This window comes from Rasamsonia byssochlamydoides (genome assembly GCF_041956645.1).
Source record: "Rasamsonia byssochlamydoides strain NRRL 3658 unplaced genomic scaffold VTN77scaffold_14, whole genome shotgun sequence".
In the NCBI taxonomy this organism is placed as follows: domain Eukaryota; kingdom Fungi; phylum Ascomycota; class Eurotiomycetes; order Eurotiales; family Trichocomaceae; genus Rasamsonia; species Rasamsonia byssochlamydoides.
Window position 1 is genome coordinate 263169 of NW_027192397.1, and position 22038 is coordinate 285206.

Sequence of the window (22038 nt, forward strand, 5' to 3'; positions counted from 1 at the left end):
GGAGTAGATTGAGTACTCCGTACACGGTGGCTTGTCTCGGAAACTAGTTTCCGCTTTCAGCCCAACTTCAGCCTAAGGGTTAGGTACGGAGTATTACTCGGGTACAACCAGAGAACAGGGACGGAGCACTCCGTATTCCAAGATTCTGATCAATTATTGCCTGAAAAGTCTCCTCCCTCTCTAGCAAGGGCATACTATACCTAAATAGGTAATGATACAGGTGCAGACTACATCCAGTACAGCTGAACCCAGTGCTGCTGCCCTAGACTGATCTGATCTGATCTAAACACTACAATTACCCAAGGTATAAATATACGTAGCAATGGCAATAGATAGCAACAATAGCGTATAAATCTGCGTGTGTGCGGGCATGCATGTCTGATTAACAATTAACAGCCTCCCTCCCTCCCTTCCTTTAAAACGAACACAATCACCTTCAAATCTATTTGAAGGTTTGATCGATCGATCAATCGAGGGGTTCATCATTCATCAAGAAAGCAAGTAAGCAAGCGAGTAAGCAAGAAGAAAGAAAAAGAATCATCTCCGTCATACGCGGCTGTGTCTATCGGCTAAACCCTCATGAGAGAGAACAGACGAAAACGAGAAAAGATGATAAAAATGAGAACGACTGACAACTAGGCGACCGGCTACAGATTAGCCCGCTCGATCCTATTGCCGTCCTCGTCAAAGTAGATCTTCTTCCCCGTGATCAACGACTCCTGCAGCGCGCAGCCGATCTTCACGGCGTCCACGGCGCCCCGCAGCGTCTGCGGCAGGTCCGTGTCGTCCAGACAGCACGCCGTGAAGTCCTTGGCCTCGGTGATGAAGGCGTTCTCGAACCGGTCGTAGTAGTGCTGCGGGATCTCGCGCCGGATGCCTGTGCTCTCGTAGATGTTGACCAGGTTCGACGCCGGCTGCGTGTTGACCGTCAGCTTGCCCTTGGTGCCGATGATCTCGGTCGAGTCCTCCTGCCCGGCCGCCATCATGCGCGACGCGTAGAAGTATGCGATCTGTCCGTCCTGGAACTCGACCAGGCCGACCGCGTTGTCCCGGTCGTTGTACTTGCGCAGGTCTGGCTCCACGGCCGTGATGCCTATCGCCGACACCGACTTGACCTTCGAGTCCTGCCCGAAGAACCATAGCGCCAGGTCGATATCGTGGATGGAGCAGTCGACGAAGATGCCGCCGGAGAACTGGGCATATGCGACAAAGAACCCGGTGGGGTCGAGCTTATCGCACGTCTGGCTGCGGAAGACGGACGGCCGTCCGATCATGCCGCTCATCATCTTTTGGTAGGCATCGCGATACGAGACATCGAACCGGCGCGAGAAGCCACACATCACCTTGAGATGGGGCTTCTTCTCTGCGGCATCGACGACTGTTTGCGACTGTCGTATTATCAGTATATATATGTCATAAGAGAGAGAGAAAGGCAGGATACTCACGACTTCGACGCTGGTCGACAGCGGCTTCTCGCACAGGACATGTAGATCTGCATCGATGGCTTTGATGGCCTGTTCGGCGTGGACGGCCGTCGCAGAGGCGATGACGACTGCTTGCAGGCCCGGGTGCTTCAGCATGTCATCGTAATTCTTGTAGAGCGTCACGCCCAGCGGTTCGAGGTTCTGCCTAGCCCATTCCAACTCTGCGTCATCGGGCGAGCTGGCGGCCACAAGCTCCGCGCGGGGAACTCGCTCAGCGAAGTTCATGGCATGCCGCTTGCCCATGCGGCCGAGGCCGGCGATTCCTACTCGGAGCTTCTCACGAGGCATTGTTCTGTCGGTCGATGTGATCGATAAATGTGATAAAGTAAAGAAGGTCGAGCCTTAGGTCTCAACAAGGAGACGCAGGCGACAGCGACAACGACAGCGACAGCACTAGAGAAGGTTAGCACTCAGAGAGTAAAATCACTCAGGGAACCGAGTTACGAACAAGTCTGGATTTATGTCCTCAGGCTCAGTCAGTCAATCACTTCAACAACTGCTCCGGCGGGAATGGCCAAAAAATCCACTCGAATTGCGAGGGAGGTATATATGTATTGTCCTGGTATGTGCGGAGTACGCCGTATAAAAGAGAAAATCGAGAGAAACCCGGCCTCTCGACCCTTTATATCGCGAGGACCTCCGACCTGTCACAAGCTCGCAGCCAGAATTCTATAATTAAAATTCGAGTCCTCCATACCGTTGGCCCTGATTGGCTGGCTGGGGAAAGCTCCCTGCAAGGCGGTGAGCAGCGAGAGATCAGGTGGGAGAGTCGATAATTGTGCCTGATCTCCGCAATCGGTGGAGCCCCTTCCAATGGCACCGTTGGCACGAACGACGAGTCTCCCTTGGTAAGGAGACTAACTGGAATTATGGATCCCCAGAGTTACCTGGTCTCCGGATTCTTGTCCCCGTGTGATTCAGAGAAATCGGAAAGTGGCTTCCATGATAGCCTAGCCCGGGTCCGACCTCCGGGGCTGCATGATCACCTGCTCACAACACGTGTGTTGTGTTTATGATTAGAGTACAGTTAGTGTTGACTAGTGTTTGACGCCGGTGGTGACGATAGTTGAGCGATTATTAAATTTTTTTTCTCCTGAAGAAAAAAAAAAGCGCAGTAATAATACGGAGTACAGTGCTGAGAAGGTGGGTGGAAGGGGGAGTGGGAGGAAAGAACAAGTGATAGCAGAGCTGCAGCAGATGTGAGGTTTATTATTGTTAGTGCAACGGTGGAAAACAAATACAGTGCATTTCTTTGTTGTGTGTGTTGTGCAGAAAGCGTCATTCATAAACCATGAAAAAAACTCGCTTACTTAAGCTAGTCCAATATGATGTTGTCTTTCACACGGCAGCCGGGGAACCCCTTCCCCCTATGGGAGATGATCACATGAACAATTAAATTAATTCTTTTTCTATTGTGGTCTAGACCACGACCACGTTTTTTTTTTCAGATCTATTTTTGAAGATGATACTTTTTTTTAACCCAAACTAAGATACTAATTATATCACTCCTATTTCCTTGCCTAATTATTTGTCGTTATGTGTTCTGAGTAACTTAGGGGTGCGTATTGAAATTTCAATTTCAATTGTTTCAAGGCATCCGGTAAGAAATTTCAACAGGCCCAGTCAGATTACCATGTCACGTGAACTTTGTTCTTGCCACTTTAGGAAAATCTTTCATATTTTAAGGTTTAATTGGGCCAAATTCACGACTAATCTGCCCCACTTTCAAGGCTCAGTAATGTAAGAATTTCAATTTACAAGGACATGAAATATACGGAGTATGAAATTTCAATTACCGAAAAATTGCCCAAATTACGCACCCCTATCTGAGTTAACCTCGCAGACTGCATACACTGACAGCACATATTAAGTGACGTGGTATATTAAATATATAACATGCAGGAGGACATCAATGATTAGAGTCGATGGGATGATCACATGGACAATTTAATTGCTTTTTGCGTGGTCTAGACCACAATCGTTTTTTATTTTTTTCTAGATCTATGTTCAATTATGATATGCTCTTCTTTTATGGCAAAACTCCAAGTAAAATATTAATTATATGCCTGTTTCTTTACCTACATGTACTGACAGAACAGAAGTAATCTGGTATATATATATAATCTGCAGGACGTCACACTCCCGAGAATTAGGAATTAGGGTAGACGAATTTTACTGCTTCTCACAACATGGTCCATGTGCCCAACAATTTCTGAAACAAAGAGAAATAGACAAAGCAGTCCATTGCAGCTTCATGACCTGGCTTCCTGACCCTCCTGGGTTTCCTTCTTCTGGGCAGCTTGGGTAGCTTGAGCAGCTTGGGCAGCTTGAGCCTTCTTCTTCCGTCTCGCAGCAACCTCCACCGGATCAACAAATCCATCCCCCCTCATCCACACCAGACCCTTTCGCAATCCTGCTCCCTCCACCGCAGCCGGCGTCCCTTCCAGAATGGACCCCATCAGCGCCCACGACAGGACAAACACCCACAGCTCACCACCCTTCCAGCCACGCCACAGGCCCCGTTTGACTCCCGTCCGCCACGCAGAATAGATTGCTGTCCGGAATAGATACAAAAAGATCCCGCGGCCCTGGCGGAGGAAGGCAAATGGTAGCCCTCCGATGGCGCCGCTGATGAAGAAGCGCTTTGTCGGGAGGGTCGAACGGGACAGGAAGCTATTCAACAGACAGAGGCTCCCCCACGCGGAGCCAACGGACGTGGATAGTATGGCTGTCAAGGCGAGGACGCGTTTGGACGCCGCATTGGTAGTAGAAAGAGGGCTAGCCAAGAACTTCTTGTACTTCAGCGCCGACAGCGCCAGGGTCGCGACGGTCAGCACCCGGGCAAGCGGGGGAATCGAAAGGAGGAGATGATGCAGGAAAGCGGTGCTGCAGCTGGGAGTATTGGGATGGAGTAGGGCACACGAAAGTGAGGAGATGGACGGGTGCGCTGGCGAGGTCACCGGCGAGATAGATTTGACGGGTTTGGGGAGAGGATTCGGCTTGGTGGGATGGAGGATAGGCGAAATGAATGGTCTGTCGTACGTCAGCAACGCTGTGCAACAACACAGTTCTTCAACGACTGGATATGCCGCAACTTACGGCCACCTCAAATCAGCGATGGTTGCTAGCGAGTCGACAATCTCGTAGTTGTCTGGCCAGTGCAGGTTTGCCGGGAAACCTGCCGGCCGGCGCTGGATGTAACTCGGGGAGAGTTTAAGAATCGCATCCCCAAACCACTAGACATAATAAGCAAATGATTTTCAAAACGCATGCCGCTTGAGGCTGGCCAACAAACCTTGGGGATGGTTTCGCGGTCAAAGACAAAGGCGTGAAACAGTTGCGCGCAGGAGACGGGCATCAGTAGCCAGCCGCCAAACCACCATGGCTTCTTCTCCAGCCAGCCCTTCTCATCAAGAACATTGTACAGAAACTCCAAACTCCGGGTGGCCGTGTATATCGCGACCGTGATCCGCAACCGGCTCTCCGGGCAGATGCCCAGCGCAAACCCGGCGACGCTGGCGCCAACAGCTGGCGCATATCGAGAGGTCAGGGCCTTGGAAACCCGCGGGTTGCGCTCGCGGAACGGCCGCGCATCGTCCGTCCGAAGGTTCGCGCGCAGTCGAACGAAGAAGCGATGCAAGATACGGTGGATAAACAAGACGAGCGAAAGCGACAACGCCAGTCGAAACGTCGGAGAACGGATCAGAGAGGTGCGAGTCTTGCTCCTGTATCGCATCGCGCGTTAGCTCCGTCATCGATCTTGCAAGCAGGCGATGAAACTGGATACGGCGACATACTTGGACGCACTGTCCCCCCGTATCCTCTTGACAACAAGCTCAGCCAATTTCAACCCAGTTCCGGTCAAGAAGAAGACCCGCAACGAGGCGCGGATGGCAGCTTCCCCATACTTGTCCTTCGAATAGACGATGGTTTCGTATCTGGATGGCGTGGGGACGTGACTCTGCACCGAGGGTGATCGTTTGAGGACTTTATCGTGAAGCAGTTTGTACTCCTTTGCGCTCAGGGAAAGGCGCAGCGCATTGCGAACCAGAGGGTGGACCTGGGGGTCCGGAGGCTCGTGGGAGGACTTCGACCGAGCGGCGGACGACATGCTCATCCGTTTACCTTACGCAAACGCGAAAGACGGGAATTCGATGGATGACAGGTCATTGAGAATGGCAGCTCATTGCCATCGCAGGAGCTGGCGTTGCAGGAGGTGGACGAGTTGATCATCGCCAGGGTGGATGAGCCTCGGCATCCTCAGTCAGGTTCCCCGCCAACCCCGGACTGGAACGTGACCACCACGTAATTAAACCTACACCAGCTGTATCAGTCGAAAATGGAAAACATTTCTGTACTCTTCCAGAGACGCCATTCTAGGATCTAACAGGGTCTACCAGGTGTCTACTATTACGTACTCAGGAGGAAACAAAGTCATACAGACAATGAAATCCCATTTTTACTCCGTACATACAGTACAAGAGAAATATTTTATAATGTCGTACTTGACATACAACCCTGCTTGGTGCCAGGATGGACAACAATTCAGTCATTACAAGTCACAAAACTATGAATATAGAAATGTCCAAACAAAGCCACTCCATGCAGTGCAGAATCCGTCACATTCTCCCATACGCCCGAAAACTCCGCCCTATCGTATCGTTATAATTGATTGAATTACCAGAAACTACACCATCCGATCCAGTGTTGGCAGATGTTCTCAACACTGGTCGCCTGAGCAAGTAGCTTGTCTACTTGGTCGCTCACATTGAGCTCTTCATTCGGCTTGAAGTCCCGTCCCGTTAGCTTCTCCTTCACTCGAGCAAGGACCTGCAGGGCTCGCGCATTCTGGACCTCGCGAGCTTCATTTGGCACCCCTTGCTGAGCATCCAGGATCCCTCCCTCGAGAATGGATGGCCGACGGTGACGAGAGAAGTTGCTCGGTTGAATCCCGTGTTCCAGGGTCGCATCGTCGATGACGGACTGCCGACGGTCAACGGTGGAGAATGACGGCCGCGCAGGCGATTCGCGAGTCCCTAGACGCCAGTTGATCAAAGGATCATGGATAAACTAGAGAAGAAGCATGTTAGTTTTTGTATCCTTGTCTCGATCGACTCGCAAATTCAAACTTACCGCTTCCAGAACAGCCATCAGAGAATCCTTATTTTCTCGGATCACACGCATCACGGCCTCACAGGTAATCCGATAGCTGCCCTCGATGTTGCTGACTTCCATGGCAAAAGTCAACATCCGAGTGAGACGGAAGGGAACCCTCTCGGGATATTTCTCGCGGTGCATGGCGACCTCGAAGCAGTCACCAAAGTCGATATGCACCACCTTGCCAGTGATGCGGTCCAAGAGGAGGTTCGACGGATGTCGATCACCCAACCCCAGAATATAACCGACCATGGACATGACACCGAGAGACCGGGTATAGTTGGTTCGTCGCTCAAGCCAGGCCTCGGAGCTTTTACTCTTCAGCCAGAGGACACGGTAGAGATCTTTACCGGTGGTATTATCCATCGCATAGCCGAAAACCTCCACCTTCTGCATCAGGGTGAGATTGTCGTAATCCGGCGCCATTTGAAGCATGATACGGTGCTCGATATTCAGCAAAATGCGACGGCTCTCGCGGTACTCCTTGATCAGAGCGTGCAACGTGTCACTGTTGGAAACCCAACCCAGCAGACCTGAATTTTGCGACAACGGAATGGCGGGGAATCGTTGGACAGACAGATGCCGTTTGAAGCTTTCGCTGTCGTTGTCAAGGAGAGTATTCACCAGTCCAAACAACTGCATGACTCTTTCATCTTGTCTGATATCCTCGTGGCCTTTCAGGGCGTACATATACGAGTTTCCGTCGCTTCCCTTGAGCGTCATTCTTCGTGGCCGCTTCTTGGTCTGAAGAACGTGGAGGACAGGGTCGAAACTGAGGATCCGAATAACCGGCTTGCCAGGTTGGTAGGTGCCCGGAACCGCCAGGTCAAGGTCCACCGCATCTTTGAGTCTCGGAGACACGTATTTCAAATCAAGAGTCGAGAGCTGGGGAAGCTGGCGGGCAATCTTTCGGAAGACGGTGTAATAAAGATCCCAAGCCTGATTCAAGTCGCCTATCTCCTCCGTTTCGCGGTACAAGAGGCAGAAATGTTTCGCCTCGGCGAGATCGCGACCAAAGGCTTGCGCAAACGAGACTTCTCTCAGAGTTTCGGCTCCCCTGTCCAGGAGATCATGCAAGGGCGCAAGGGTGGCAAACATCCCTTCCACATTATGGTCACCGAAATAGAGCCGCGACGCTTCCTCGAGGCCTTCATGCCAGAGCTCATGCCATAACACGGCAACACGGATCAGTTCGTGACTCACGAGATCTGCCTGCTCAACCAGTTTCGCGCTGTGGTGTCGCATGCTCTCCATGATGGTACTGGCCTGTTGAGACCGTTTAGCTACATTGGATTTCATTGCGACCGTCAATGGATAGACCAAGGCTTGTGGATGCGCTTTGCCGACCTCCATGAGTAACCGGTGCACCGCACTGCGTACCCTTGTATTGGGTTGATTGATGCGTGCGATCAGTTGGGGCGTCACTGCTAGCCAGGTGTCGATGTTGACGGAAGAGAATCCTTCGGTGACGACAGCGTTGACGTCTTGGTCACCACCGTGGGTGAACCACAGCGTAAGTAATCTTAGTGTATCCTGAAGAGGGGAGGTCGATGACAAGGAGATGGACCGGAAGAAACCGCGGATGGCTGGAATGACATGCTCGTTGATGATATGGCTGGGAACCGCCGACCCATCCCGGCCCTGCTGAGCAGCCAGAGTCGTTACAACTTCGAAGTTCGCGAGGGCCCAGGCATGCCAAGCCTTGTAAGAGTCCCGGTTATACTGAGTAGCAGCCGAGTACGCATTGAGAACCTCACGGACATGCTCAGGCTTCCAGTCTCCCCGTTGTAAGGCTGTTTGCCATTCTCCCAGCTTGAGATAACTCTTGGCGAGAAGCTTCCTGAGCTTGCTCGCGTCCCCGAGGCGTTGCCGCAGATAGATCACATCTGGATTGTTGGATTCGGCGATCCCGTTCATTCCGTTCGTTCCATTGTGGTCAGTGTGCGCAGTCATAAGAGCATTATACCTGTTGAAATCTTCTGTGAGGGACGCAGTGAATTCTTTGAGAGACCGCAAGGCCTCCATCTGATGTCCCTGAGCCCAAGCGAACTTGAACCGTGCGTATTTCACTTCCGGAGGCGTAATGGTTTCTACGCCATTGGGGCCTTGAACCTCAATTTCCAGCGAGGAAAGGGTGCGCTCGGCAATACCCATCCGGTTCGACTTGCGACAGAGGTTGGCGAACTTGATCAGCATGTCAAGGTTCTCTTGAGGTGAGGTGACCAGTTGCCTCACTTTGAGCATCCTCTGCCACACTTCAACATTCTGCTGGCAACCGAGAAGCCGCTTGTTCCAAGTCTCACGCATTGCTCGCTGCTTTTCGGGGTCACCAACACTTTGTTTGTATGTGATGATCTCTTCAAGTTCAGCAAGCATTTGCACGCGGACAACCACATCGTAGGCCCGGTTGTAAGACTCTCCGAGAAGTGCAGAAAGCTCGGTGTCGAGGCCATTTCGTGCCTTTTCAATGTACATAGCAGCTTCCTCAAATTGATTGCGATGGAGCGCCAAAATAGCACCGAAAAATGACCGGTCGGGAGAATTCTCCTTCATCACGCCAAGATAGGAGTCCATCAGCTCCCATTGGCCCCGGCCCCAAGCTGCTGCAGCTGCAAGGGGAGCGATTGCCCGTCTGTGCTCGACTGATGCTTGATTCCATTTCTCCTGTGCCAGATCAGACAATACTTTCCATTCGCCCAGAGCATGCAAGCAGCGCATCTTGCCCATTGTGACACCGAAGGAATCCGGGTCAATCTTCTCGCGTCGTTTGTACGCTGCAAGAGCCTCCTCCCAGCGTTGCAGCTTTTCAAACCAAGTCTCTTTAAGCTCAACGTCACGGTAGGCCTGAGCTTTTCGAAGGATTCCGATAGCAGCGTCTGATTGCTGGAGTTGATTGTTGATGGTGATTAGAGCTTCAACGGCACCGGAGTTCTGGTCCTGCTCGAATTCAAGCTCCTTATAATGGAGAGCTTTCGCGAATGCGTGACATTTGCCAGCATATTTACCAAGCGTCCGGATATCGATTGGCAAGGCTTTATCGTCATGCTCCATAAATTCGGCAAGATTAAGAAGGATTTGAAGAATCTCCGGAGGAATGTTCGGCGAAGTGAGTGCCTTCTCGATGGACCTCACAAGCTCTTCTTGGTATTGGTCGTACAGTTCAGTCCAGCACGAGACAAAGGCTGCATTGAACAGATCTTTCGCCAGGGGCTGATAGATCCCAGCTAAGCTAGCACATGCTCTCAGAGCCGGTGAGGGCGATTCCTTCAAAAGCTCCACGCTGAAGCGGCGAATCCACTCTTGCCAGTCCTCACGAGTGGATTTTTGGGAGGCATCCCATGCGTTCTTCAGATGCTGTTGGTTGACAAGCATCTTCTTTTGGCCAATTTCTCCATAGTTAGTATCGTCGGCCAAAGTACGGTAGTTCTCCTCGGGGTTGAGGTCCTGGGGAAGAGATTCGCCTTTCTGCAATTTCGTCACCAGTGTCTGAAACGTAGGGTGGCTTATTTGCTGTTGTTTCAAGATCTAAAACAAAGAAGTCAGCTTGACAAATCGTCTATATCTCAAAAAAGGCGAACTATCGCACCTTGCTGATGAGTTGAATATAGTGACTAAAGTCCTGTCCGAGTTGGAATATTAGGGCACAGATACAGTCCAAAGCTGCTTGTCGCAAAGTCCGATCACTACCAGCAACGACACGAGCCAGAGAATGGATCATGAGAGACGCAAAGTCGGACACATTGACCTGGCGGGATAGTTTTCCTAGGGTATCAATGGCCGATTTCCGGATGCTCGGCGGATTCTGAGGCTTATCGAAAAGCCGCACAATTGAGGGAACAATCAGGTGCATGTACTCCTCTCCGCTTGAGCCAAAGATGAGAAATGTGTGCAGAATCCTCTCGGACGGCTGTCGTCGTGGCGTGTTGTCTTTTTCCAGGGTGTCCAGCATCAGAGGAATCAGACCGGCCAGGTACTTCTTGAACTCGCCTTCTAACGCTTTGGAGATCGCCTCCATGAGCGATAGTATGGTTGCCTGCACTTGATAGGACGAGTCCCAGTATTCCCGAATGACCTCGATGATTTCCGGAAGAAAGGCACGGATGTGCTGGCGTACAATATTTACCAGGATCGCAAACTGGTTGAAATACGATTCCAGACGACTAATAGGAGAGCTCCGAATGACAGACAAGAACGCAGGAATGATTTGACCCAAGAAAGGCACGCATTTCAGACCCAAAGTCTTGAAAATCGTGACGATCGCATCAATGACGGCAGAATGATATTGCGCCAGGGAGCTCTCTCGCAGAATGTTCTGCAGCAGAGTATTGATAACCACCGTAGGATAATATTCTTCGTTCGAGGGGGTTAGCCCCTGCATGATGAGGGAGACATCGGATACCGTCTGCACTTCATTGATATGGTGGATATCCGGAGAAGTTTCGCTGATTTGCTGTCAAATTGTTAGAGAAATCTGCAAAAGATACGAGGCAATGACTTACTTGATACTTGTATGGATCGAGAGCACCCAGGATACCTAGCAACTTGATCGTCTCCTTCCGCAACGAACCAGTCTGCTCTGTCTTGATAATGTTGATCAGGACAGCAAGGAGATGGGGATAGTCAGTGTACGGCTCTATCACGTAGCCAGAATTGCTGGCGAGGAGGCCGAGGGTTCGCAAAGCTGCCTCTCTCTTTGTATGAGAAGACAAATCTTGCAGGGCGTCTAAGATGATAGGCATTAGTTGCGGTAGATATTGCTTCATCTCAGCTCCTCCGACGTTAGCCAGTTCGCCGATGGCTTTCAAGGTAGTGGATGCGACACTCGCATTTGGATCCGTAGTCTTTGGCAATAAGGATTTGACCATCGGATCGACATAGGACCTGATGAGCTTCGTTGCATTGGCAACGAAAAGGCTGATCAGTTGGGCACTTTCCTCTTTTTGACGAGCGGTGCTCGCAAATCCGAGGCCAGTCAAGAGATTGACCAAAAGCTTGCGCAAAGGCGGAAAGACATAAGCCGGATTAACGCTGGAGAGACGTCCAATGATGCTGATCGCAGCCTCTCGGACGGCGAATACCTCATCATTGACAGCCAGGAAAATACACCGAATGTTCTCAGGCTTAGCGAGATGGCGATCAAACTTGCGGTCCAAAGACCACAGGACTGTGCGTCGAATCTCCGGATCTGGATCACCAACGCCGACGGTCAACAGCTTATCGATAACCTCGCTGACGACCTGTATCGAATGGCTGCTGGTTTGATTTATGATGGGATCGTGCACGAAAAGTTGACAACACGTTAATGCCGACGCCTTTCGGATTTCGGGATTATCGCTCTCGACATATCTAATGGCAACGTCGCGCACAAACTCGTTCAAGATATGCCCGGAGAAATCGAAGCTACCCAGCGTGTGCAAGGCCAGAGCAATTTCTGCATCTGAATGGAGCTCTTGTGGTGAAAAGTCCTTTGCAAACGAGGGTAACGGCGGCATCCTATTCTCTGGACATCCTAGGGGGCGGAATGGAGTTCCACAGAGTATGATACTCAGCATGTCAAGTAGCTTTTCCTGGATGGTGGCTTTGATGGGCGGAATGTAGTGGGCCATATCGACGAGAGCTTGTGTCAGCGACTCGCTCAATCCACAAGCAAATATGGGATCGAGGAGCGCTTCCATGTACTTGCTGAGTGTCTGCCCCACTGCGAGTGAGAGCATGCTGATACACTCAAACATTGGCGCTTCATTGACCGCTGCCCTATTTCGTCTGCATAACAAGTCAGACGAGACCTTCGACATTAATATGGTAACGGTTGAAACTCACGCTTTCATAGCAAGTCCTTCTCTGATATGGACGATAATTGCGTCCAGATACTGTCCAATGGCGACACCCACCGCATTCGCGATCTTTCCGATAGCAATGAATGCGGTATTGCGCTCCTTATCGCGCTTCAGTTGGGCCTGAAGATACACCATGAATCGGTGAAGGTAGTTGTTTGTAAAATCTATCGGCGCATACGATGCGAGGACCGGAATCGTCAGAACGACTTGAGTACGGATCTTTGGGTCGCGATGATCCTTGAGACGCAGGACAATCTCGCAGGCATTTCTGTAGTGTTCATTCATGAACATGGCACCCTTCAAAAGCAGCTCTTTCAGGATGAGGAGCGAGCCATGGATCCAATCCACGTTGCTGGACTTGAGACCTTGCAGCGACTCTTCGTAGATGCGCGCAAACCACAGCTGTCGGACACCGATGTCACGCGCAGCGATGATCTCGAAGCATTCGCTGACGGCCTCCGCAGCAGTCTCACGAATGAGCACTTTGGGATCCCGCAGAGCAACCCAGATGAGCTCGAAGATCTGAGGGACGAAGCCGTAAAGCAGCGTCGGCGAGCCTTTTGCAAGCTCTCGAATGATCAAGACAGCCGCAAACCGTCGGCTCTCCTGTCTCTCAGATTGTAGCCATTCTAATGCCGATTGGATTTCACTCTCCACCAACTCTGCCGTCAGCGCGCCACCCGGTTTGGCCAGTCGGCCCAGCGACCGAGCAGCGTACACCAATACCGCATTGTCATTACTTCGGAGAGCACTTCGTAGGTAGCTCGCGAATCGCGTGGTTTTTTGAGCTGCATCCACTCCGTCAAAATCGATGAGGCGATCGAGGGCAAGAAGGCCGCCAATCTTCTCATTTGCGTCGCTGCCTGTTACCACCAGCTGTGCGATGCGCTGGCTGACCGCATTGTAGAACTCGAGGAACTTCTCGGGGGGCCAGTCTGGGTAAAAAGAGATGAAATTGTAAGTCAGAATTCTTGCACTTCAGATGTGGGAACATACCTCGAGATACTGTGAGGACATTGTCGTAGAGCTCGAACGAAGCTTTGACCCGCGTCTCCTCATTCTTCGACTTGAGCTCGGCAAAGAGCCTCTGTACAACGTCCGTCACCGGACCTGCTTGCGCCATGGTGGATAGCTCCCCAGAGCGAACATTTGAATGTTTATCTCCAGGGACAGGCGCACGAGTGTGCGGTGGACATAGGAAGGAAGCTATGGAGCTGATGGGCGGAGTGATGTGTGAGAGTTGGAGATCATGCGTCGGGGCACGGGCCACACTCTCGCTGGGCGCAACAACTGCGGCTGCAGCGCTAAGAATGCCAGCAGTAAGCACCACCAATATTACATTATGAACGAGTACCATCTACCTAGGTAACCTGATGTTATAATTTGGTGAATAATAATATCTGTGATTTATGAGAATTTCTGTACAGCTTCCTGCCATGTGGTTTCGCTGTCTTGAAACGAAATATGGTCTGCCAATGGAGTACAGAAGGTAATCGAGATGCAGTAATAAAATGTATTGTGACAGTAGTTATAGGTTGTCTTGTCCCTCCATGGCCTCTCTGTCGCCTGGGAAGTGATCGCTCACCGAGACAATGAGGGGGGTGGAGTCATATGGAGATGGGCTTATAGTAAGGCTGCTTTCCCAAGATCTAGGTATTCTTCTGGCATTGCCTTTGGTCCTGTCAAGCCAGGAGTTCTATTTCTTCGTCAAATAGATTAAATCCATCGTCCTTTCGACGCTTTCTACACAATGTTGTGTCATAAGCCTTATTTTGTATAGGAGACAGATCAAGTCCAGAGTAGCGATCGTCATATTTTTATATTATAGTATGCCTGCTCAACTCAATATATTTCCTTTCTTCCTTCGGGAGACGTTAACTGAGGCAACTTATTCCAACTTTTCCAGGCATAGTTCACGTAGATTCAAGCCACAATGGCTGTCATATTATAAACACAGGATTTGGAACATTAGTCTCACCAACTCCCACCTAGCATACGAGCATCATTCCAGATTAACAGCTTAAGAAGCAAGACGTAGATTGGTAATTCCTGTCTGGGGTCTGTGTTGTTCGTGGAGAGATTATATACCCCTGTAAATTAATAATAATATGGACCGTGTACTGGGGCCATTCAACATGAACTTCTCCTGCATTTTTGTTTACCTAGATAGACGATAGAATGTCTAGATTGAAGGCACATTTGCTGCCTCGAACGACTCGAGGAAGGTGAGATTTGTTGTTGAAAAATACCATGGCATCGTAGCCGGAGATTGACGGTCTTTAAGCCCTTATGTCCCGTCCCTTATGTCCTATGTCCTTTTATGTCCTTTACTGTATTTTCGCGGATATACAAGGTTATGAGAGTAGGCATTGCTCATCATACCCTTTTTAGAAAGCCACACTGCTACCAGTAATCATGCCTACGGAGTAGACTCAACCGTACAAAAGCGGAGTCGATATGGGGCCTCCAGTTTTCCTCTCCAAAAGCCTTATCTTTAGGCAGAAAGTTTAACCTACCCGAGTCTGAGATACGGAAAGTCGGGGCAAGGTTCTGGTCGATCCAATAACCTGATGATGAGCGACGGTGGTACCAACTCTCTCTTGTAGGACATTATGGCCTTGGAGGATCTGACGCAATTCAGGCACGCGGGATTTACCTTCGGCTCCGAGGGGCTCCCCGAACCATAAAAGAGGGGTCCATGGGCCACTCACTGGAACAGCATGCATACTTCATCAAGTACCATTCAGCCCTGAAAGCAACCAGAAAACAATTGAATCAAAATGGTCAAGGTGCTTCTGACTGGTAAGGCAGTTTTCTTTAAATGACTGAATAGATCCGAACAATAGGACTAACAAATGTCTGCGTCTTAGGTGGTAGCGGCTTCATTGCTGCCCACGTGCTAGACATATTGCTGGAGCATGGGCAAGTTTTGGAGTCTTGCAAAGCGTCAATAATGACCAAAGCTAACAAGGTGCAGCTTCGAAGTAGTCACGACTGTCAGATCCCAGGAAAAGGGACAGAGGATCCTTGACGCCCACCCAAATGTCCCGAAAGAGAAGCTCTCTTATGTCATTGTCGAGGATGTTGCCAAGGACGGGGCATTTGACGAGGTCAGTCCAGTTTGATACCGGATTCTCTCTACTGGCCGGCAATATCAAATCGCCATGAGTCCTATCCATATCGTGTCTTACTAACCGCTACAAAACAGGCGGTCAAATCTGACCCGCCCTTTGAATATGTGCTTCACACTGCTTCGCCATTCCATCACAATGTCCAAGACCCCGTGAAGGATTTCCTGGACCCTGCGATCAAGGGTACAACCGGAATCCTCAAGGCGGTCAAAGCTTATGCCCCAACCGTGAAGCGGGTTGTCGTGACCTCGTCGTTTGCTGCGATCATCAACCCGTTTAACCACGCGAAGGTGTACGATGAGACCATTTGGAATCCTCTTACCTGGGAACAGGCTAAGGAGGACCATGCCCAGACGTATCGCGGTAGCAAGGTGAGGACCGCATTTGACCGGCCTGACGTGGTGGGACAGCTTGCTGACACTCAGGACAGCTCTTCGCCGAAAAGGCAGCCTGGGAATTCGTAGAGAAGGAGAAGCCTGGGTTCGATTTGGTTACCATCAACCCGCCTCTCGTGTTTGGGCCGATTGTGCATTACCTCAACAGTCTCGACGCTCTCAACACGTCAAATCTACGGATCAGGGACTTCATTCAGGGCAAGGAAAAGGACAAGTTACCGCCGACAGGCGTCTTCCTGTGGGTGGATGTCCGTGATGTGGCCTTGGCTCATGTGAGAGCGATCGAAGTGCCCGAAGCCGGTGGTAATAGGTTCTTTGTTGTTGCTGGACACTTCACAAACAAGAGGATCGTGGATGCAATTCGAGAAACGCATCCTCAGCTGGCATCAAAACTGCCTCCTGAAGATTCTCCGGACGACCTGCCCGCAGATGTCTACAACTATGACAACAAGAAGTCCCGCGAAATTCTGGGCCTGAAGTACAAGTCTCTGAAGGAGTCCGTGGGCGATACCGTCAAGTCACTCTTGCAGGTGGGAGCTTAGACATGACAAGAATTGTCTATCAATTAGATGTTAAGAGATAGAAAGAAGATCATCTACGAATCAACCTAGATCAATGGTCGTTCGTTTGATTTGGACGTAAAGATTTAATTAAGAGGGTAGAGTTGGCAACTTATGTACTGTAAACCCGCCGGGAAGCGGAGTGCGCTAGTTGTAGCTATGGAGTCCCGTATCCGACCGTCTTACCGAACCGTTGTTGAAACTGACTTTTTTGCTACATCCATCGCTTGGAGAAAGGTCGAGCTGACCTACATCCGGCGCAATCATGGCGGCCGCTCGTCTTTCGCCCACAGCGAACCTGCTGCGGAAATCTCGTCTGTTTGCGCTTCCACCAGCGTTGTCACCTCCCCAGGATGCCGCGACGTCGAGGACCGTCTTTGAATCCGACACCGCAACGCTCCCTCACCCGGTGCGAGCTGCCATTGAGACTCCTGCTTCGTCCCTTGCACGGGGGGATTGGGGCTTGAAGCGACCTCTTCCGGCGAAGTCGACGACCGACAAGTCCTCGAGACCGGTTGTGCGGGTCAACGCGATTGATACCTTTGAACATGTCACCGACTTCGAGTCCGCGGCGGACCACACGGTGACTCTGCAAAAGTTCCAAGAGTTGAACCTGCCTATGTCTCTCCCTTCCAAGGTCAATTACGGGGCGAACCTTCTCTCGAGACATCAGAGCCCTTTTGATGCCCTGGTCGATAACACCGACAAGAGTGAGGGATTAAAAGAACCCGGGGCCAAGCAATTTAGACACTCGGGGCCATGGCTTGCGGGGCAATCTGAGCTCGAATTCCAAGCATATCTGGAAAGAGTTCGCCGCAAGAAGCCGGAGCTTCTACAGAAGTTGCGGGAACGATATATCGCCAAGCGGACCGCTGAGCGCAGGAAGCAGGCCCAGGACAACGGCGAAGATCTCGAGGGACTCAATCAGCCTGTGCAGGTCACGGACGAGGAGTTCCGGGCCTATATAAAGAGTCTTCGAGCAGACCCGGTCGCTATGGGCCCAGTTGTTTTTGACCTCCTGGACCTGCCTTCTCCGCCGGCAGTGCCGAGCGACCGGATTGGGCACAAATACTTCGCGCCGCCAGGAACCAAGCTGTCGTCCGCAGAATATGCCATTTCCGGCCCTCCAAAGACTCATCCGTCTGCCGGTCTCACGTACAGCCGCTCACATGCTATGCTCTATAATCACCCGAAATTTGGCCCTCAGGCTCACCAACGCCCAGTTGAGGCACGGGTTCTGCTCCCTAAGAAGAGATACAGGGGCCGGATGTCCAGGGCTATTGTGGGTGTGGCTGGTATTGCATTGGAAGACGTCCACGCCGGGACCTTCGCGGATCAGATCGCGCCTCCTGGGTTGACATTTTTTGATTCCACGATCCCGGGTGGTGCCAAATACTGGGCCACTCCGATCCGGGCTTCCGTGGATTCGGAGGGGAGGATCGGGCTTGTCACGCATCAAGCGACTGCCACTGCCAAGGCTCCATATGGCATGACCGATTACAAGAAGCCGGGTTCGACGAGTATATCCAACGTTGCGCGTGGTGCGCAGCGGACTGTGCCCCAACTCGACCGAATTTCTCCCCGGCAACCACGGTTCAACGATTCTGGGGATGCACCCGCCACGACGCAACCAGCTCGGGGGACAGAAGATATTGCCAGGAATCTGCTGAAGGCGATCAGTTCATGACTTTACTCCTTGCTTGTGATAGGGCCGCACGGTGTACTCTGCATGTACAATAGAGGAGACGACGTAAAGTTACTACTTCAACTTTCTTGTGTTAACATGGTAATTCAATTTCATCAATACAACTATCTCCACTGTTTCTACTGTTTGCGTTTTGCTCAATACCTTGCTACAAGGTAACAAGCACAAGCAAATTCAAGAAAGTCTAGACAAGATTGGCAGCACACTCGACACTGTTATTTATTATTTGCTTGATGCTTCCGAAAGATAATCCATTCTTAATAATGTATAAGCTTGATGTCTGGGCAATTATCCATCTATGAGTCCATTGAGACCGAATTGATAACATTTGGAGTCAGTCACGTGACCAATACCAAACGTGACGGTTCACGTGACTAGGGCAACCGAGGACTTCCACACACAAGACTAAGCGAGAGCGACCGTCCGTTAAACAAGAGATCGGGAGCACCACCACCGCCGGATCTTCTATCGACAGACATCCAGCAAGAACCGCCAAAATGGGTCGCGTCAGGACTAAGGTGAGTCTCAATATATTTGTCTCTGTTTGATCGGGCCTTGTTTGAATAAATTCACTGACCTCACCCTCGTCGCAATCTAGACCGTCAAGAAGTCGGCGAAGGTCATCATCGAGCGTTACTACCCCAAGCTGACGCTCGACTTCGAGACCAACAAGCGCCTCTGCGATGAGATCGCCATCATTGCCTCGAAGCGCCTGCGCAACAAGGTTAGCAACAAGTATTGAACCGGAAATGGAGAACTCGCGATGAGATTTTTCTTTTTTGCGCAATTCTCGACTAATTCGGTCCTTCTAGATTGCCGGCTACACGACGCACTTGATGAAGCGTATCCAACGGGGTCCGGTCCGCGGTATCTCCTTCAAGCTGCAGGAAGAGGAGCGTGAGCGCAAGGACCAGTACGTCCCTGAGATCTCGGCCCTGGATGTCTCCCAGACCGAGTCCGGCCAGCTGGATGTCGATGCCGACACCAAGGATCTGCTGAAGAGCCTGGGCGTAAGTTTCCACATAATTCCCGACTTTGTTATACCGTTAGTTAGGTGGCTGACCTGGGTTTGCTTCATCTAGTTCGACTCCCTCAAGGTCAATGTTGTCCCTGTTACCCAGCAGCAGGTCAATGAGCGCCCTCGCCGTTTCCGTTAAAATCATTCGATAATGAATAAAAATAAAAGAACCATAGTGGTGGATTGATTCCCGGCGTCCCCGAGGACATGTCCATGGAACTGGTTTTTCTTTCACGGGCTCAATTGATGTAGCTTAAAGAGTGGAGATCTCAGTTCATGAATAAAAAGACACGATTTTCCCCATACACAAGGTGTCGCCGATTCTCCTGATAATGAGGGAGATGAAGCTTGATCGCCAAAACCGTTCCATTCTGTCTTGCCTCTCTATTTTTTTTCCCTTCTTTCTTGGTTGGAAATTCTCCATCCTTGCGGAAGGTCGGAATTGGCTTCCCTTCCAGCAAGACCTTTTATTTCATCTTATCTGTCTGTCTATCTGTGGAGTAAGGAGCAGGTAGGTACATACGTAGACGAGCAGATAAGCAGCAAGCTCCTCCTAGTCTTAGGCTACCTATAATCGGCTATGCCGATAACTGGCGCTATTACTACCAAGACCCCATGGGCAGTTACCTCTGCAGTTCCCTCTGGTGGCTGGTGTTGACCATACCAGAGCGTAACGGTTACAATTACCACGAAGGAGAATCTAGATAAGTTATCAAGGTCTTCCTTCTTCTTCAATTGCCCATTTCTGTTTTATCCTTGCGGATTCTCTCGATTTGATTGATCGATCGCTCGATCTAGTAGAACTAAATTTGAACCTTGAAACTAGAAACCAAGCCTGGGGTATCATCTCTCATATATCAATATCGTCATCATCAAACCGTCCGGGACGCCGTTTTGCTGGTTGTACAGTACAGATCGCTTTTTTGTGTGTGTCGATTGTGTGAGTGGTGTTGACCATTTAGATATGGTCGAGGACGTCTTCATAATCATCAACATCATCCTCATCCTCCTCAAAATCATCATCATTTTCATAACTTTCTTTCTTCGATTTACGGTGGTGGTCCTTGGGCGTGTACCCTTCGATCGAGCCTCCTTTCATGTTCTCAGGACGAAGGACAGGCGCGGCTGGAATGCTATCGGAAGACCTGGTGGTGGTGTCTTTCTCCACGATCTGCACGTCCACACGGCCCTTTTCGCGAAAAGCGGGATTCGAGTCGCCTCTTTCGAGGGCTAGGTCCTTGGAATCTTGCGCAGAAAGGCGAGAAGGCTTGTCATTCACAGAGAGCTTCTTGAATTTGTCCACTACGACGTCGTCTGCGTGATCAGTAGTTGTCGTGTTCGAGCTGGAAGCTTCGTTCGACTTCTCCTTCTCCTTGCCATCGCCTTTCGCCTTTTTCAGCGCTCTAGCCTCCTCCAGCAACATGATCTGCATCGCAGGCCCATCTTCCACTCGTCTCTCCCAAACCGGCTCCTCCGCCAGCTGGACACGCACATACATCGCCCGCTCCGCGCACTTGTCCGAACACCACATCTCCAGCTTCTCCCTCGGCACGACCTTCATCTCGCGGCCGCGTCCGCCCTCCCCGCTGCCCTTGGGCCCCCATAGAATCCGGAACTTGACCTTGGGGTCCTCTTTGCGGTGTTCGCGGGGACACAGCGCGTAGCCGCACAGACCCTCGATGTTGCGCTCCTGAATCAGATTGTCGTAGTCGGACGGCTGGAAGGGGAGCAGGGCATTTTTGAAGGTATTGGCATCGGCGGCGGAGGGCGCTGCGGGGTCCGCGGTGGGCGACGACGGGAGCGCAATGAGCTCGAGAATGCGGTTGAGGATCAGAGCTTGCGCGTCCTTCTGCGCTTGGATTCGCTGAGCGTGGTGCAGAGCAATCGCCAGATGGCGCGGATCAGGGGCAGGCTTCCCTTTGCTCTGGTACTGCTGGCTCTGCGTTTTCGGATTTGTTCTGGACTGCTGCTGCGGCTGCGGCGGTTTTCTCGGGGGTGACGTCGCAGGGGATTTGGGTGCTGCCGCAAGGGAGCTCGCGTGAGTCGACGGGATGGAGGTTTTCAGAATGGGCTTTGGGGGAGCATCTTTGCTAGCCATAGTGATCTTCTCCTATTTCTTGGAGGTGATGACTGGTGAGACTGGTCGTAAAAGTTAGGTTAGGTAGGTAACGCCACCGGAAGAGCCCAATATTAGTACCCCCTAGTATGTAGTTATAGTCCACCGGCAGCCGCTACAGGGAATCAAGGTGAGGTACTTGAGCAACTACAGAACTTCATGAAAAAGAGCACAGAGTATTCTGGATAATTATTTTTGGGTGAATCCCCGGGTGGCGCTGTGCCAGGTCACCTTCCTGAGGTTCCGACTCTCTGCTCAGCCAGTGATCGTCGCCCGCTGTGGAGTACCGGATGCCTTCGTCTGGACTGCCAAACAGCCGCTCTCTTCCTGTTAACTTACTGCCTGCTTAACCCCCACATCCTCAGGAATCCCCTGGTCCCCCCAATAATCGGCTCTGCCGTCCTCAAGCAACGTCAACCTCCATCCTTCCCTCCCCCTCTATACTTCTCTGCCAAACGGCCTTGCCAACTGCCTGTCTTGTGCCATTCCCTGTCTCTTTCGTTCCTTTTGAGGATTGGTCGCTTGCCAGGACCAATATTCAGGATTGGAACTAGGGTTTTTTGATAGGTCTGCGTACACTTGGTGGTATTGTTATTTAGTGTTTGGCTGTCCCGCCAGCTCACTGTTCTGACGTA

The 22038-nt window shown here is 51.1% G+C and overlaps 7 protein-coding genes across 7 annotated transcripts; 3 read left to right on the forward strand and 4 right to left on the reverse strand.

Annotated features, from left to right (window-relative positions):
* Positions 1–647: 647 nt before the first annotated feature.
* Positions 648–1772, reverse strand: VTN77DRAFT_1763 (uncharacterized protein; the record flags this gene model as incomplete). The annotated part of the gene is made up of 2 exons (XM_069417530.1): positions 648–1388; positions 1446–1772. 2 exons carry the CDS (start codon positions 1770–1772, stop codon positions 648–650), a joined length of 1068 nt encoding a protein of 355 aa, XP_069279868.1.
* Positions 1773–3736: 1964 nt separating this feature from the next.
* On the reverse strand, positions 3737–5601 carry VTN77DRAFT_1764 (uncharacterized protein; the record flags this gene model as incomplete). The annotated part of the gene is made up of 4 exons (XM_069417531.1): positions 3737–4517; positions 4584–4720; positions 4780–5209; positions 5282–5601. 4 exons carry the CDS (start codon positions 5599–5601, stop codon positions 3737–3739), a joined length of 1668 nt encoding a protein of 555 aa, XP_069279869.1.
* A 560-nt stretch (positions 5602–6161) lies between these two features.
* On the reverse strand, positions 6162–13601 carry VTN77DRAFT_1765 (uncharacterized protein; the record flags this gene model as incomplete). The annotated part of the gene is made up of 6 exons (XM_069417532.1): positions 6162–6554; positions 6618–10166; positions 10228–11091; positions 11141–12404; positions 12462–13413; positions 13475–13601. The coding sequence occupies 6 exons, from the start codon at positions 13599–13601 to the stop codon at positions 6162–6164; spliced, it is 7149 nt and encodes a 2382-aa protein (XP_069279870.1).
* Positions 13602–15258: 1657 nt separating this feature from the next.
* VTN77DRAFT_1766 (uncharacterized protein) lies at positions 15259–16546 on the forward strand (the record flags this gene model as incomplete). The annotated part of the gene is made up of 5 exons (XM_069417533.1): positions 15259–15280; positions 15349–15400; positions 15456–15588; positions 15687–15980; positions 16040–16546. 5 exons carry the CDS (start codon positions 15259–15261, stop codon positions 16544–16546), a joined length of 1008 nt encoding a protein of 335 aa, XP_069279871.1.
* Positions 16547–16829: 283 nt separating this feature from the next.
* On the forward strand, positions 16830–18251 carry VTN77DRAFT_1767 (mitochondrial 37S ribosomal protein bS1m; the record flags this gene model as incomplete). The annotated part of the gene is made up of 1 exon (XM_069417534.1): positions 16830–18251. One exon carries the CDS (start codon positions 16830–16832, stop codon positions 18249–18251), a length of 1422 nt encoding a protein of 473 aa, XP_069279872.1.
* A 515-nt stretch (positions 18252–18766) lies between these two features.
* Positions 18767–19426, forward strand: VTN77DRAFT_1768 (40S ribosomal protein eS17; the record flags this gene model as incomplete). Its single annotated transcript, XM_069417535.1, has 4 exons — positions 18767–18787; positions 18868–18993; positions 19082–19279; positions 19352–19426. 4 exons carry the CDS (start codon positions 18767–18769, stop codon positions 19424–19426), a joined length of 420 nt encoding a protein of 139 aa, XP_069279873.1.
* Positions 19427–20245: 819 nt separating this feature from the next.
* VTN77DRAFT_1769 (uncharacterized protein) lies at positions 20246–21385 on the reverse strand (the record flags this gene model as incomplete). Its single annotated transcript, XM_069417536.1, has 1 exon — positions 20246–21385. One exon carries the CDS (start codon positions 21383–21385, stop codon positions 20246–20248), a length of 1140 nt encoding a protein of 379 aa, XP_069279874.1.
* Positions 21386–22038: the final 653 nt, after the last annotated feature.